The sequence below is a fragment of the Gossypium hirsutum genome, chromosome A13 (assembly GCF_007990345.1).
Source record: "Gossypium hirsutum isolate 1008001.06 chromosome A13, Gossypium_hirsutum_v2.1, whole genome shotgun sequence".
NCBI classification, from domain to species: domain Eukaryota; kingdom Viridiplantae; phylum Streptophyta; class Magnoliopsida; order Malvales; family Malvaceae; genus Gossypium; species Gossypium hirsutum.
In genome coordinates, this window is record NC_053436.1 from 4,441,539 (window position 1) to 4,456,796 (window position 15,258).

Sequence of the window (15,258 nt, forward strand, 5' to 3'; positions counted from 1 at the left end):
CTCCTATTTTTATTATTTTTATTATTTATTTCATAACACGTTATCATCACGATAATTCTCTTTTTTTTTTCTTCAAAATCTTTTAATCTTCAAAATTTTATCTTTTGATAATCACAATCCACTATTTTTCTGTATCTTCCTCTTCAAAATTTTGATAGCAAAGAAGAAAAAAAAATCCCTAAATAAGAATTGAACCTTTTTTTTTAAGGTTTTGAATCACCTTCTTTTAACTACCTAACTACTCAAATATTTTTGATAATTTGTGTCAATAAATATATAAAGTCAATAGTGGATGGAGAACAAAAAAACAACTAAGAGCGGGATCTAAACTCACTCCCTCTAGTAAGTTTAACATTCATTTACCACTCAAGACATCAGGTCGGGCAAGGGTAGGGGTGAAGCCAGGGGGCTGGCATGGGCCCCAGCCCCCTTAAAATGTAAATTTACTCTTTTGGCCCTTAAAATTTTTAAAAAATTTTAAATTAGTAAAAGGTAAAATTGCACTTTGACCCCCTAAAATTATAAAAATTCGATTTAATCCTTTACAAATTATAAAATATAAACTATAAAAAATTAAAATTTTATTCGCCCCCTAAATATTTATTCTGGCTTCGCCCCTGGGCAAGGGGTGTTACAATTTTATTTCATTTAGGGCTTTTGTCAATGCACTTTTCTTGATGCACTTTTCTTGATGCACTTTTTAAAATTTGGGATCAAAAGCATGAGGGTAATTTGGGTAAAGCACTGAGGGCATATTTCTATCAAAAACCTATATGGAGGGCTTTGACCCATTACAAATTGTTGCTATCTTGACCAAATGAGAGTGTATGTGTAACACCCACGCCTGACCCGATCACCGGATTCAGGTGTGGTATGTCACAACTTAAAACCATTTGAGTTTAATAAAAACACTTGAAATTTTTATAGTTTCAAGGTCTTAACGTATACACCCGAATTGGCGATAACCCTACTATAACAATGACAAAATAATCAAATTAGTACTACGCTAAGTAAAATAAAAAATAGTTTAAACAAACATCTGGCGGAAGCCTTATAAAAGTTAATATGATTACATAAAACGCAATGTGAATTATTTACCATACAAAAGTTTCAAGTGCATCATTGGAAATTAAATATCATTTAAATCAGTATGACGTATATGACTAAAAAATGATTTCATAAACCATAATTCACTAATGTTTAACATATACTTCAAGAGTATGTAAACATTCTCTTAAAACAGTGATTTGGCGGAAGATGTAAATTATTTCAAGAGTTGATTACAAAACAGATCTACACGCCACTCGCCCAATCGATTTCGCATGATATAGAATTAGTCAAGTGGCTCACTATCAACAGCAATTCTATCATAATCCCCTTCTACAAAATCTCTTTCTACTATCTACATGTCTGAGAAGGAAAAGATAACAAAGTAAGTTCAAATGAACTTAGTGAGTTCTATACAAAAAGAAATTCACGAACAATATACAGGGATACTATTGGTAAACAAGCATTAACACTTAAAAAAGGTATTAGACTTTTGGGTGAAACCATGCGATTCTTACACGATATGCCAAATGGCGTACACATTACTTAGACGGACCCATTTCACCAACATAAACACAACACGTGGGTGGTTACTATCCGCCAACTTAACCATGACTTTCCACAATCATGTACGTTTGCAAATGACCCATCCTTGTGCTAGCCACAGGCCCAGAACTTCAGAATCATATCATTCAGCCATATTCATATACATAAACCACTCTGACTCCTCATGTTATTTCTGTTAAGCTGAATACATGTTCTTATGATTTGTTAGTCTAATTTGCAATGTAGTTGTTCTACCGGAGGCATCACAAACAAATCTCCTTCTCATATATTACATATTACATATCACCTATAATCGGTATTGGGCCAGTGCAACAAGGAGAGTATTTACATCAAAACTAACCATACTCACGAAGAACAACGCTAGTTGATACACATGTATATCCAGACACCACACCTTAACTTATCAGGAGCAGGAATACTTACCTTACACAATTTATATTACTTGAAAGTTTATATTACAAAATGAGTAAGAAGGAACTCACCAGAAACTCCAAAACATGCATCTACTCTACAGGCCCTTTGCAATTATTGCTCGGACCTTCGCTAGCTTCTTAGGCTAGATGAGAAACAAATATAAATATCATATCATTAAACTACTAAAATTTAACATGCATGTATGAATCAGTAGCATGCAACCCAAAATCAGAAAGTTTCCCTCCTTACAAGCAGTTCTAAAAACCCATGCATGCACAGTTTTAAATACATAAATTCCTTCGATAATAACCTAAGGGTTTACTAGAAATTACTAGTAAGCTGATACTAACAATGGTTGTAACGGCCCAAATTCTAGTGGTGTCGGAACAGTGATTCAAGATCACTAAATCTGAAAAATGAGTAGAAAATATTATTAATTTAATGAAAATAAGTTAGATGTGAAGTTAGGAAAATGATTGAAATAATGAATAGTATTTTATAATGAATACTAAATAATTTAAAGGTGAAAACGAGGTATTGAGACCTCAGAATATTAAACCGAGCCATAAATATTTTTATAAATATTTATGGAGTGTTAGTAAGCTAGTATTAAGGTTTCATCAAGAAATTTTAAGGTTTCGATAGCCAATTGGGTAAAAAGGACTAAATCAAATTAAGTACAAAATTGTGAAATGTGATTAAATAGCTTTAGTAATAATTAAAGAATGACTAAATAGGCAATTAAACACCTATTATTGGGCTGGACGGCATGTGGGTGCAGGAAATATTGAAATTAGGTGTGAACAAGGGGTAAAATTGGAAAAGAAGTAAAAATTGAATAGTTAAAAATGGGATGTAATTGGAAATCTAGAGATTTCTTCAATTTTCTTCATCCTCTTCAGCTAAAAACAGCCATTGAAGAAACCTTAGAGCTTATTTTTCATATTTTTACTGCAAGTAAGTTCAAATCTTAATTATTTCTTGAAATTTTTGTGTTTTTGGAACTTTTACAACGAGGTCCCATCATTTAATTCATTAGTTTTTGATTTCATGGTTGATTTTGAAAGTTTCCATGAATAACTTCTGGAGGTTTGTGATGATTTACCATGTAATTAAAGCTTTAATTTGTTTAGATGTTGATTTTATTGAAAGAATTATAAAGAAAGTGAATATTTGGGGACCTAATTATAAAAGAACTTGAAATTAGGGTTTTATGTGGAAATTTTAAATTTTAGTGGTTGTGAAGTAACTTATAATTTCTTGATAAAGTGTTATTTGAGAGGAATTAGCTCAATTGATGAATAAATTGACCAGGGACTAAATTGTAAAAATTAAAAAGTTTGGGGTAATAGTGTAATTTTGAAAATTTAAGGGCATAAATAGTGAATTAGAATATAATTGAAATATATGCTAATGAAGGAATGATTTTATAATTATAGATCAAGAAAACGAAGTGAATCGTGAAAATGAGAAATTGCAAGAATAGTCCCTGGATTTCTACGACTTTTGCAAATTAGCCCAGGTAAGTTCATGTGGATAAATTTTAGTGATCATTGTTATTCTTATAAATTTTATAATAAGTTATACTATATGATTATGATAAAACCATGAACAATGTAAAAATATGAAATTGAAGAAATGATCATATTGAGTGAAACATCGGATTGAGTACTTTTGTCCAGTGTTAAACGATGAATTGATGGAAAAAGACCATGGTTGGACCTAGAGCTGATCATGGGCTTGGCGGCCTGGTCCGGCCCGAAGGCCCGCCCGAAAAATGGGAGGGTTTGGGTAAAAATATAGGCCCGAAAAATAGACTTGGGCAAAAAAACGAGGCCCGTTTATAAAACAGGCCGGGCCTCGGGTAAGAATTTTTTGGCCCGGACTCGGCCCGAATTATATATTAATATATTATTTTATTTTATTTTTAATCATTTTAAATTTTTAATATAACCATTTTTTTATTATATTGTCAATTTGTGTATTGTTTTAAGAATTGTTTTAGTATCATTTTTATTTGTTTTAATATTTATTTTTATGTTTTTAAATATATTTGATTTATTATATTTTTAAATTTTTTTATTTAATGAAATAAGCAAAAAAAATTAATATGGGCCGGGCCGGGCTCGGGCTTAGCAAATTTTATTTCGGGCCGGGCTTGGACAAAATTTTAGGCCCATATTTCAGGCCGGGCCGGGCCCGGGCCTAGTAGATGGGCCTAAAATTTTGTCCAAGCCCGGCCCATGATCACCTCTAATTGGACCATGGCAACAAGTGATAAGTGATATCCGTATAAGACCATAGCTAGGCTATGGCATCGGAAAACAAGTGATAAGCGATATCAGTATAAGACCATAGCTGGGCTATGGCTTCGGATTAAAGTGATACAAGTGATCCGTATAAGACCATAGTTGGGCTATGGAATCGGAGAAAAGTGATAAGTGCTCCCGTGTAAGACCATATCGGGATATGGAATCGATATGATATATAACTCGTGTAAGACCATGGCTGGGCCATGGCTTCGGAAAGTGAAACGTGATCATGTGTAAGACCATAGTTTACTATGGCAAAGTAAAGATGAAGTACTCAATTCCGTATAGTTTTTTAATTAGAAAAGAGATGGTAAGCGATAAATGGGCCCAAAAGAATGAAGTTTAAGTGTGAGTAATATTGAATAATACTAAATGAAACTGATTTGGTTTGTGAATGTCAGGAGAAATTAATGAATTATATATGACATGAATGCTTTACCATAATTGGTAAGTTTACTTTCTAAGTTTATGAACTTACTAAGCTTTCACAAGCTTACTTGATTGTGTTTGATATGTCTTGTAAATTAATGTGAAAACGGAGGATCGGATCATCACCGAAAATCACACTATCCAGACGTTCTCTGGTAGTTTTCGGGTTATTATCTTTTGATTTATATGGCATGTAAAAGTATTTGGTTGGATAAAGTTAATGATGGTTAAAGTATGTAAAGGGATGGAATATGTGTATGAAACTTAGTTTAATGGTTAAGTAGTAGTTTATTAATATAAAATGCATATTATGGGCATAAATTTGTTGATTGGTTGGTTGTAATTTATGTATAATTGTGTTTAAGTGCAGGTAATGAATGAAAGGGTGAGAAAAGTGGCCTAAAATTGCCTATTTCCGTCTACACGGTTAGGCATACGGTAAGCCCACGGACGTGTGATATGATAGTGTGTCCCATTCATCCTTAATTGTAAAGTCAGGATAGTACACGGGCACAAGACACGGCCGTGTGTCTTGGTCGTGTGAAGGACACGGATTTCAAGCATGGTCGTTTGTCAAAATCGTGTGAAAATGGCTTAAAAATGGTGAAAAATCAGTTTACCATACGGCCTAGCCACATGGGCATGTGCCCTGGCTGTGTGCCCCTTTGATACTTAAGAAATTACAAGTCAGAATTCCACAAGGGCTGGCCACAAGCCATGGGATCCCCACGGGCTGGCCACACTGCTATGTCTCAGGCCACACGGACGTGTACCCTTATCTTCAAGGAAAAATTTCTAAAGTTGTCAGTTTAGTTTCGAACCACTTCCAAAGCATGTATTAGGCCCCGTAGGCCCATATTAGGGACTTTATGATGAAATTTGAAAAGAATTGATTTGGTATGCAAATTTTATGACTCAGTTTTGTATAAATGATAGTGTATAAGTCCGGTAATGCCTCGTAACCCTATTCCGGTGACGGATACGGGTTAGGGGTGTTACAATGGTGTCAACTAACTACTGAAAACCTTCTTCATTTGAAGATTTCTACCTTAAGGTCTTTCAAAAGCTTAAAGGATAATTCAGGGAAGAAGAAGATCTAAAAGTAATACATAAAGACAATCGATATCTTTATATACCTAGGCAACAGAGACAAGGTTTAGTGGAAGGATAAAAAAATCTCACTATCGCCCTTGATTCCCGTGAATAAACTTACTAAGCCATTGTATTCACGTTAAAACGTGAAAATGAAACTATCAAGTTGCGAACTAATGAGTTTGCCTAAAACGTCTAGGGTTGGCGGATTGCTTAATAGAAGAGTCCGCCAATTCTCAGAATCCGCCAAATCCTGGAGTCCGTCAAATGACGAATCCACAGAATATGCCACCTAGTCAAAAACGAATATTTCACTAACTTGCTTATTTTCTACGTTTAGCGTATACGACCTAAACACCAAACAGTAACTCGATATAGTCTTCGTCAGGTGGGCTGTTACAATATGCACGTTTGTTTTGAACTCTCACTATATGAATCTTTCTTTTTTACTTTTTTTCAATTATAAAATATTGAAATTTTAACTTGTTGTATGCCAGTTCATTGGCATCCGACGTATCACATCTGTTGTTATCTTGTTCAGAAGAATGTGTGGATTATTTTGGACGTTCAAGAAGGTTGGGTTCTAGAACAGTGTGCTTTATATATTTTTTATTTTTAGTTGACTTTGTATGTCTAAATTTCTTTCTTTAATATTTAATTTTGTAATTAAATTTAAGGTATACTCTACTCATAGTCACTTTAAAATGGAGTCTGTCCTATTGATCACTCTAATTTTTTTCTCAATTTAGTCACTCTAAATAAGATAATTGTGTGAATTAGTCACTGCGATTAAAAGAAACTAGAAATTTTAAAGGAAGTGACTAATTCTCACAATTATCTTATTTAGAGCGACTAAATTGAGAAAAAAAAATTTGGAGTAACCAAAATAGACAAACCCTATTTTAAAATTACTATAGGTGTAATTTACCCTTAAATTTATGTCATGCTTTAATGATTTATGAAGAGAGTTTTTATCGGGAGGAAAGACAACTTCAACTTGATCAGGAATGGCAACTTCTACTCCAGCATGTAGAGGAAAGGCCACTTCAATTTCAATCTGCACAGGGGGACGATGAGGTATAAAAACCAAAACCAAAATATTTGAAAATTTCAAGTTATCGAGCTATACTGATTTTATTTATTTATTTATGCAACAAGTGGATTGCCATTTCTAACCAAGCCGAGGAGAGGAGGACAATGCGTCCGGAGTCAGATGAACGTGGTGAAGGTAGCATACATGTTGATTTATGATTTTTATGCTCGTATATTGTTGTTTTATCTCAGGGGTCCGACGCCATATATTTGGAATTTATTCCATCCTTTGTCGTTGTAGTGTTTTTATTGTTTTTTGAATTTTCTCATAAGAGACTGTTCTTTGTATTTTTAATTTTTTGAATAAGAAGGATAAGATATCCTAATTTTATGTCACTATAGGTGTGTTTGTTTGATCGTCAATTTTGATTATTTATCAATATTGAGGGAATCTTCAGATGATATGCTGATATCATAGTTGTTGATGTACTTGCATAACTTAAAGTCTCGTAATCACTATCAAGAATATCTTCTATCTCTACTAATAACTCATTTGCCACATCGCTATGTTTTTTTTTTTGGTAGAAAGAAACATAGACCAAGCCTAGATATAAGAAAATGTGCTAATTACTAATTGGCCCCTCAAGAATACTAGAACAAGTATCCTCTTCTAATAAGGTTTTGATTTCATGCAGTGGCTCCTTAAGAACCACAAAATGCTCAATATCACTACTAGTCATCTTGGCTAAATGATCAGCCACTTTATAATTTGTTCTTTGGATACTTCTGAATTTTACTCTCCAATCTTTGAGACAGAAGTCATGAATCAGTTGGATTTCAACAACACTACTCATTGATGGAAGACCCATTTGAAGAATTTCAGTAAGCAAAGCATTATCGCTCTCTAATTCCAGTTGCCTAAACCTTTTATTCCAAGCTAGTTTCAAGCCTTTGAAAACAGCTTTGACTTCAATCTAGAAAATATCTTTGATACTTACTGACATCTTGAAACCAAACAATCAATCACCGCTTGCTCCTCGAGCCACTCTGCCAATTGCTGCTCTTTCGATAATGTCCAAACATTGTTTCAACATTTTCATCGTTGTTGAGACCCATGACACAATATTTGCATCCTATCTAGTAAATCTCAAAAATCTACAATATTTCCAACCAAATTTTTTTTCAAAATACTCTTTTTCATACTCTCTAAAGTAGCATCATTCTTAAGCCATAAATTAATCCGTCATCTTTTCCATTGAGGCTACCATATATTAAATTTCGAACAATATAAACATTGCTAACTTAGGCGAGGGTTAATCAGTGACCGCTACAACTATTATGACAAACTGATCTACATCCATGAAAGATAGGATATATGACCTCTAAAAAGCAGTGCCACAAATTTTCAGCAGTAAACTCAAAAAGAAGTTAAAGCACTATACAAGTCTGCAGCATGAAAGCAACATGAGGAATTCAATCCAAGTAGTAAATGAAAAGGAAAAACCAAACCAATCAAGCAGATCATAAAATCAAACCATTTTTCTGAATCCGGTTCGACGTCAACTACATGGAGAAGTCTATTTACAAATCTAGTCAAGCCAGAAAATTTTTGCATCCATTATCTTAAGCAGCTAAACATCCCAAAAAAGCTTATGGACATCAAAATGGCACACAGAAGCTAATTCCTTATGGAACCAGATCGGTTACACCTTCACCTGAGAAGAAAGAGTCACTTGACAGAGTTGACATTTCTGAAATTTCCAGCACTCTATAATCTATGCAGGTTTAACTCAGCTGGTGTTTTATTGAGACCGATGCATTAGTCCACCACTTTCCATTACACGAAATACAGTAACTTTGAGCACAAATTCCCTCGATCTGAGCAGCTCAAAAACACAAACATCCCCTTCTCCCAAATTATTCTCCAATGTAAATTCGTACCATCCCTGACTGAATTTAGCCTTGCCTCCTTTATAAAGACATCTTACAGACCACTGTCTCCCATCAGGAAGCTGAAGTTTAATGGATCCAGAAACCCCACTTAAATGCTTCTCAGCAAAGCACGATGGCAAGTACTGCAAGAGAAAAAACAGAAATGCAATATGAGGCAAACTATAGGGTGAAACTGAAAGACACGTAGAGCACATCATATTCAATGCCTCACCATAATACATCCCCTGTACAGATATGATGGTCGCAAGACGACCCTGCAGAAAGGGTTAGTTGGCTCAAATGCTTTGGCTGCATTGATTGCTCTCTCTCTTTCTTCAGCTGTCACAGTTCTCTTTCGGGCTGAAGCACTTTCATAACATCTAAAGCGCATATCAACATCATCTTCACGTCCAGTAGATGAATCCTGCACATCTACATTTCATTTGAAAACTGATCAGAAATTCCGATTCCTTACAAACTGCAAGAAAAGAGAATAGAAAATAATATTTGGTTTAAGAGGATTTACTAGGATCAAACTTCCGCTTCCTACCACGCTTTTTTGGTTCTGGTTTCATTGCACCCGAACCTGAAGTATGCAATTTGACTTCATTAGCAGAATTTTTTTAAGTTCGATCGCATAAAAATGAAAAGCCATACCTCGAATAGGTTGATTATTCACACCCTTTGAAGTTTGAAGATTGGCATCACCACCCCAGTTTATGCAGTTGTTAAGTTTAGACCCACCAAACAAATTCTGAAGTGCTGGAGAGATGCATTCATCATCTTCAAGTTGTTCAAACGGATATTGTTTTCCGTGATTGTATTGAGTACCAACGAGGGCATTAGTCTGATAGTTTATTTCCGAGTTATACAAATTAAATATACTAACACTGAAAGCAGAATTTCCTTCGTATCTGAAAACCAGTACGTAGCCAACACGAATATAGTAACGCTCTAGAAACTCCTGCCAACCTTCCTGAAACCAAACCTTGTTGTCAACTTTCTTTATTCCTACACGCCAAACATGACCATCAGGAACAGTGAGAGCGGCAGCAACAGAAAGTTCATCCCTGAATTTCTTAACGAAGTTATCAGGGATCCTCTGCAGACACCCCAAATCAAGTTAGGCTTATTTATCCGGTGAAGAATAAAATCGGGATTCAGATGGTTTTAGAGAAATTTACAGATTAACTTTCATAACATTGTGAGATTAAACCTCATGCTGGATGAAGAAAACTACTAACCCATCCTTGTACCTAAAGTAATGCTAGCATCAAAATGAGAAGTTTAAATCATTTCAACGAAAATGAATATACATCATCACACATATGCATGTTATGTACAATCAAAATCAAAAACCAAATCCGTACATACTTTTTCAAATGAACAGACATTCATAAAAGGAAAAAAAAGTTAAAATCCAGATTAAGATGTAGACGAACACAACTTTCTTCTCTTGCTGATAAAATACCTTACGAAATAGCTATGTCATTTGATGCCAATTTAGTGAAACTCACTAGCAGTATAACTCAAAGAGAGATGCCAAACAAACTGATGACAGTCAATAGATTCCTTATCTAAGTATACACCAGGAATGAAGATTGAAATAAATAACAAAGCTCGAATTATCTTGCAATTTTGAAATTAGTACAGATTTTCTTTTCTAAAATTTGTTTCTTTATCTGAAAGTTATCAAAGTAATAAAGCCATGTCGTACGAGATTCTTCCTAGAATACTATTCTATATAGATCCTGTTGCACTTCCAATTTTCTAGTTCAGATAGATTTCAATAGTATTACGAACATAATCTTTTATCCGGAAAAACAAGCAAAGAGGGAATTGGCCTCAGGAACTCTACTCACTGCAACAAAATCCAGGAAACAAATTCATTTTACTGTTATATAAACTTGCCATGTCTTCTCCACTCCCCCTTTACACTAAATAATGCATACAGGAACAAAAAAGCAAATGCATATAAGAGTACCAACATTAAAACCCAGCAGATCAGTTCAAGTGTAAAAATTGATAAGCCTTCATTCATATGAAGGCGAGATCATGGGAGGTAAACTGAAAAGATATACAGAAAATTAATGAAGATTACGTAGTTTGACTTTTTCTTCATTTACAACCCAACTAAATCCATAAGGACGAATTATCACACTGTTTTAAATGAGTGGAAATTAGGGGAAAATGAATTCAGCAACAAGCATTACACTTCATTTCATAACAATTTTTTAAAGACAGATTATTTCCTGCAAAATTGAACCTGGAAAAATAGATTTCTTCAAGTACTATACTAACACACTCATATATATCATGCATCTATAGTTGATCTCAAAAGCATCTCCACAGCTTCAATACTATAACACCTGCCTGATAAAAAGGACTTTAAGAGAAAATTGAGATCTTGGGTTTCTTCTACTTTATTATATTTTTACCTAGTTCGTCCGGTAGGAAAACAAACTTCAAATATTAGTTAACCAAATCATATCACACCAGCTATCAAAAAACTTGAACTAGTTTCTTCACTTTTTCTTAGTCTTTCTATAATTCCACCAACCAAACACTCTCCACCATGTCTTAACATTCAAATCTCAGATGTCTACAAAACACACTTCAAAGTTCAAACCACTAGAAACACACAAACCAAATATACACTTCACTAAGTTTTCCAAGGCTAAACTTTGTCCCACAGAGAAACTTCTTCCTGAAATACTAAATCACCAAAAAAAAAACACTTTTCTGCCTAATTTTGGTCAATAACAATACATAAGTAACCAGAACAAAAAAACAAAGATTGAAGGACAATAAGAAGAATAAAGCAGGAGAAAGAGAGAAAGATATGGGTATTTAGTATTTTACCAGTTTCTTTTCTTGGAGGGTGGTAGAGAGAATAAGCTTATGAAAAAAAGGGCGTGGCATTTTGGATAAAAGGTCAGATCATATAATGATGTTGAGTTTCAGCTTGAGTGAGACTTGGGTTTTCTTTTTTGAAATTTCAAAGTTTATGTATATATATATATATGAAAATAATTCGAAGTGATTAGACAGAGGAAACAAACAACTTGAAAAAGAAAAAACACTCAACACAGAGAAGAAGAAAAAAAGAGCTTTCAGATCTGGGTCTCCCCTTTCATCTTCTGCTTCCCCACTGTTTTTTTTTCTTTTTTGTTCTAGTCAAATACTGCTTTTAAAGCTTTAATTTTTTTTTTTAAAAAAACCCCTCAAGTTCACCTAAAAGTTAACCCAGTTTTCATCACATTTTGTCTAACTCATTCACCGAGTTCTAAACTCGCCTGCTTAAAACTCAGGCACCTTCTGTGTGTCCAACCAATTCCCTCTTTGTTTTTTAGTAGTAAAAGTTTATTTCTTTTTTCTATTTTCGCTAACTCACCTACCGTTAGAAAGACAGACACTCTCTTAATCATGCAGTAGTTTAGTGTTTTTTTTTTTAGTTTAATCATGCAGTAATTTATAAGAAAATTTTCATCTTTAAATTTTAATATATTTTAATTATATCTCAAATTATTATGTTATATAAATTTGATATTTTCATTATTGAAATTATTAATTTAATAGTTGAATTATAATTTAAAATTTTAAAGAAAAATAAAATGTTGTCGTTTTTAAAATTAAAAACTAAAAATAAAATAAATCTGAAAAAAAAAGGAAGAGCAATTGATAATTTTTGTAAAAACTTCGAAAACTTCAAAATCAATATTTTTACAATATTAATTTTATTTAAATTTTTCATTTAAAATTAAGTTATATAAGATCTAATATCTTATTTAACAGTTAAATTAACAATTTTAAAAACTAAAAGGCTTTATTAATATAACACAGATAACGTGAGGATGTAATTAAAATATTTTAGAGTTTAATGACCAATTTAAAATGAAGGTCATAATTTAGGATGTTTGGTGTAATTAACTTTAAAATTCATATTTTTACAAAATAAATTATATTGTTATAAAGTTTTGTTTTATTTTTATATAACATTAATAAAAACTCAAGCATATCATTTATAATATTTAGACATTTTTAATTTTACCATTTCAACCAAAACTTCTCTATATTTAAAATATGTCTCTAGTTCAAACTTGAATCCAATTTGATTTTATCTTTAAAAATCAACAATTTAAGTTTACCCAACCTAAACTCGAAATGACTGAAATCCAAAATAACTCGAACGTAGAATAATCCGAACAAACAACTTAAAATGAATTGAGTCTAAAATCATCTAACTCGAAAGATAAAAAAAATAAATCTAAATGATCCAAACCCGAAAAATCAACCCACTTACCAAATTGGTAGGTTCAGTATTTAACAAAATTTTAAGGATATATTTTTAAAAAAATACAAATTTATTTTTAAACCTACAACACCTTTTAAATTTAGAAAATCATCACTCAATATATAAGAATCCAACTAAAACTAATAAACTAAAATATTTTATATAATTATTTTCAATTTCTAGCATATAATACATATAAAATTAAATAAGGATTAGACAGCTTACCTTAACCTAATAAATCAATAATACTAATATTAGCACCTTTCGACTTCAATGATATCCTAAGTATGTACTCTAATTAGAAAACATATTTCTTTTTTTTTAGTAATAAAATGTTTATAATATAACCAACTACAGGTAAAACACAAAATGTTTATAATATTTTTAGGAGGATAGATCATTTTTGGAGAGAATGTGTAAAAACACGTTCAGTTGGACAAAATTTCTGTTGACATGTAGGGAAAGCATACCCAGCTGAAAGCGTTTTCTAAACATTTCATAGAAAATGCGTCTAGTTAGACGCACTATCCCTGACATGTCAGTAGAAAGCTCGCCTAACTGGAAAAGCTTTCCTACCAACTGTATAGAAAGCGGGCACAGCTGAATGTGTTTTCAGACACTCTCTCTAAAAACGATTTATTTCCCTAAATTTTCAAAAGACCGGCCTTTTTTGTTAATTAATTTTTTTTCAACATATATAGCTAATTTAGCCCAAATCTTTAGTTAAATTTCAGATTCAAATTTAATCCCTAAAAAATCTTACTTTGTATCCTTATTTGTCAAAAATGTATATACATATTAACAAAACAAATTCAATAATTTTTTTTTTTTAAAAAAAGTGCAAAATCCATTCATTATCCAAAACTTTACCAATATTAGAAGGAGAAAACATTATGATATCAATTTAAAACACTAGCTGAAAAAAAAAGTAGAACAAATAAGAAAAAGTGCTAAAAAGAAGAAACAAAACAGCAAGAATAGTGAGTTTGGTTGAACTCGGTAGGGTGACTGAGTTGAGTCGGGAGCACTGAGTCAAGAAGTCGATTCAGTGGTGACCCCATCAAATCTGTCAGCAAGAAGATCCTTTTATTTATTCCATTCGTCAAAGACAAGGTTTTGGTGGACACGTGTCAAACCAGGGTGGAAAGGGACCACACCCAGAATCACATGCACAGGGCAAATTTTAATAAATGGAGGAACCCACTTTTATTAGGTCAAATTTTATAAATGAGCCTCATATTATGTCAAAATTTAATCCCTCTATTATTATTTTTAATTTTTATACTTTTCGAATTTTATGTCAAATTATTTTTGTTAATATTATCAAATAACTTGGCATAGTTTTTTTCTAATTATACGGTGATGTGATATATACATATGTGTATAATTAGATAAATATTATATATTTACGTGATAAAATTAACGAATATTAGAATATAGTACAATTTTATTGTTCTGCCCTTCCAAATTAAACCATTTAAAAATAATATATAGATAATGATTTCTTTTTTTTTGTATTTTTAATGTAAAATTTTTAACTTCAAAAATTAAATTATGATATTAAATTTTTTTTGACATACATTTTAAATTTTATGTATTATTTTATTAACTTCAATTATGATGTTTTAGACTCAAATCACAATATTTTTTTGGTTTAATGACAAAATTGGCCACTAACGTTTACATGTTTTGTCAAAATGGTCCTAATTGTATTTTTGAACATATTGTTGGCTATCAACCTCTATTTTTTTTTCAAACTGATTTGATGAAAGTACAGTTAAAAAAATTAACAGGGATGATGTGAAATATTTTTAATTAGATATAATTTATTACTTAGATATAATGTATGATTTATTTATTTCATTATTTTTCACGTGTAATTATCTTATTGGGTTATCTAAGTAATAAATTATATCTAATTAAAAATATTCCACATATGAAATTCTATATCATCCTGTTAACTTTTTTTAATGGTACTTTCATCAAATATGTTTAAAAAAAAGCAATTTAAAAAAATAAATAAAGGTTGATGGCAAAAAAAAAAGGCTTAAAAATATAATTAGGGCCATTTTGACAAAATATGTAAACGTTAATGGCCAAATTTGTCATTAAGCCTAATTTTTTTTTATATATTTTCTA

At 32.0% G+C, this 15,258-nt stretch overlaps 1 protein-coding gene across 2 annotated transcripts; it reads right to left on the reverse strand.

The window, feature by feature from the left end:
* Positions 1-8,414: 8,414 nt before the first annotated feature.
* On the reverse strand, positions 8,415-12,144 carry LOC107894223 (B3 domain-containing transcription factor VRN1). 2 transcript variants are annotated; one of them, XM_016819474.2, is made up of 5 exons: positions 11,688-12,144; positions 9,483-9,927; positions 9,352-9,411; positions 9,058-9,257; positions 8,415-8,968 (listed from the first exon to the last, which is right to left on the reverse strand). In XM_016819474.2, exons 1-5 carry the CDS (start codon positions 11,745-11,747, stop codon positions 8,696-8,698), a joined length of 1,038 nt encoding a protein of 345 aa, XP_016674963.1. In that variant the 5' UTR covers positions 11,748-12,144; the 3' UTR covers positions 8,415-8,695. The 2 variants fall into 2 exon arrangements, with proteins under 2 accessions (XP_016674963.1, XP_016674962.1); XM_016819473.2 differs by having other exon boundaries at positions 9,352-9,429.
* Positions 12,145-15,258: the final 3,114 nt, after the last annotated feature.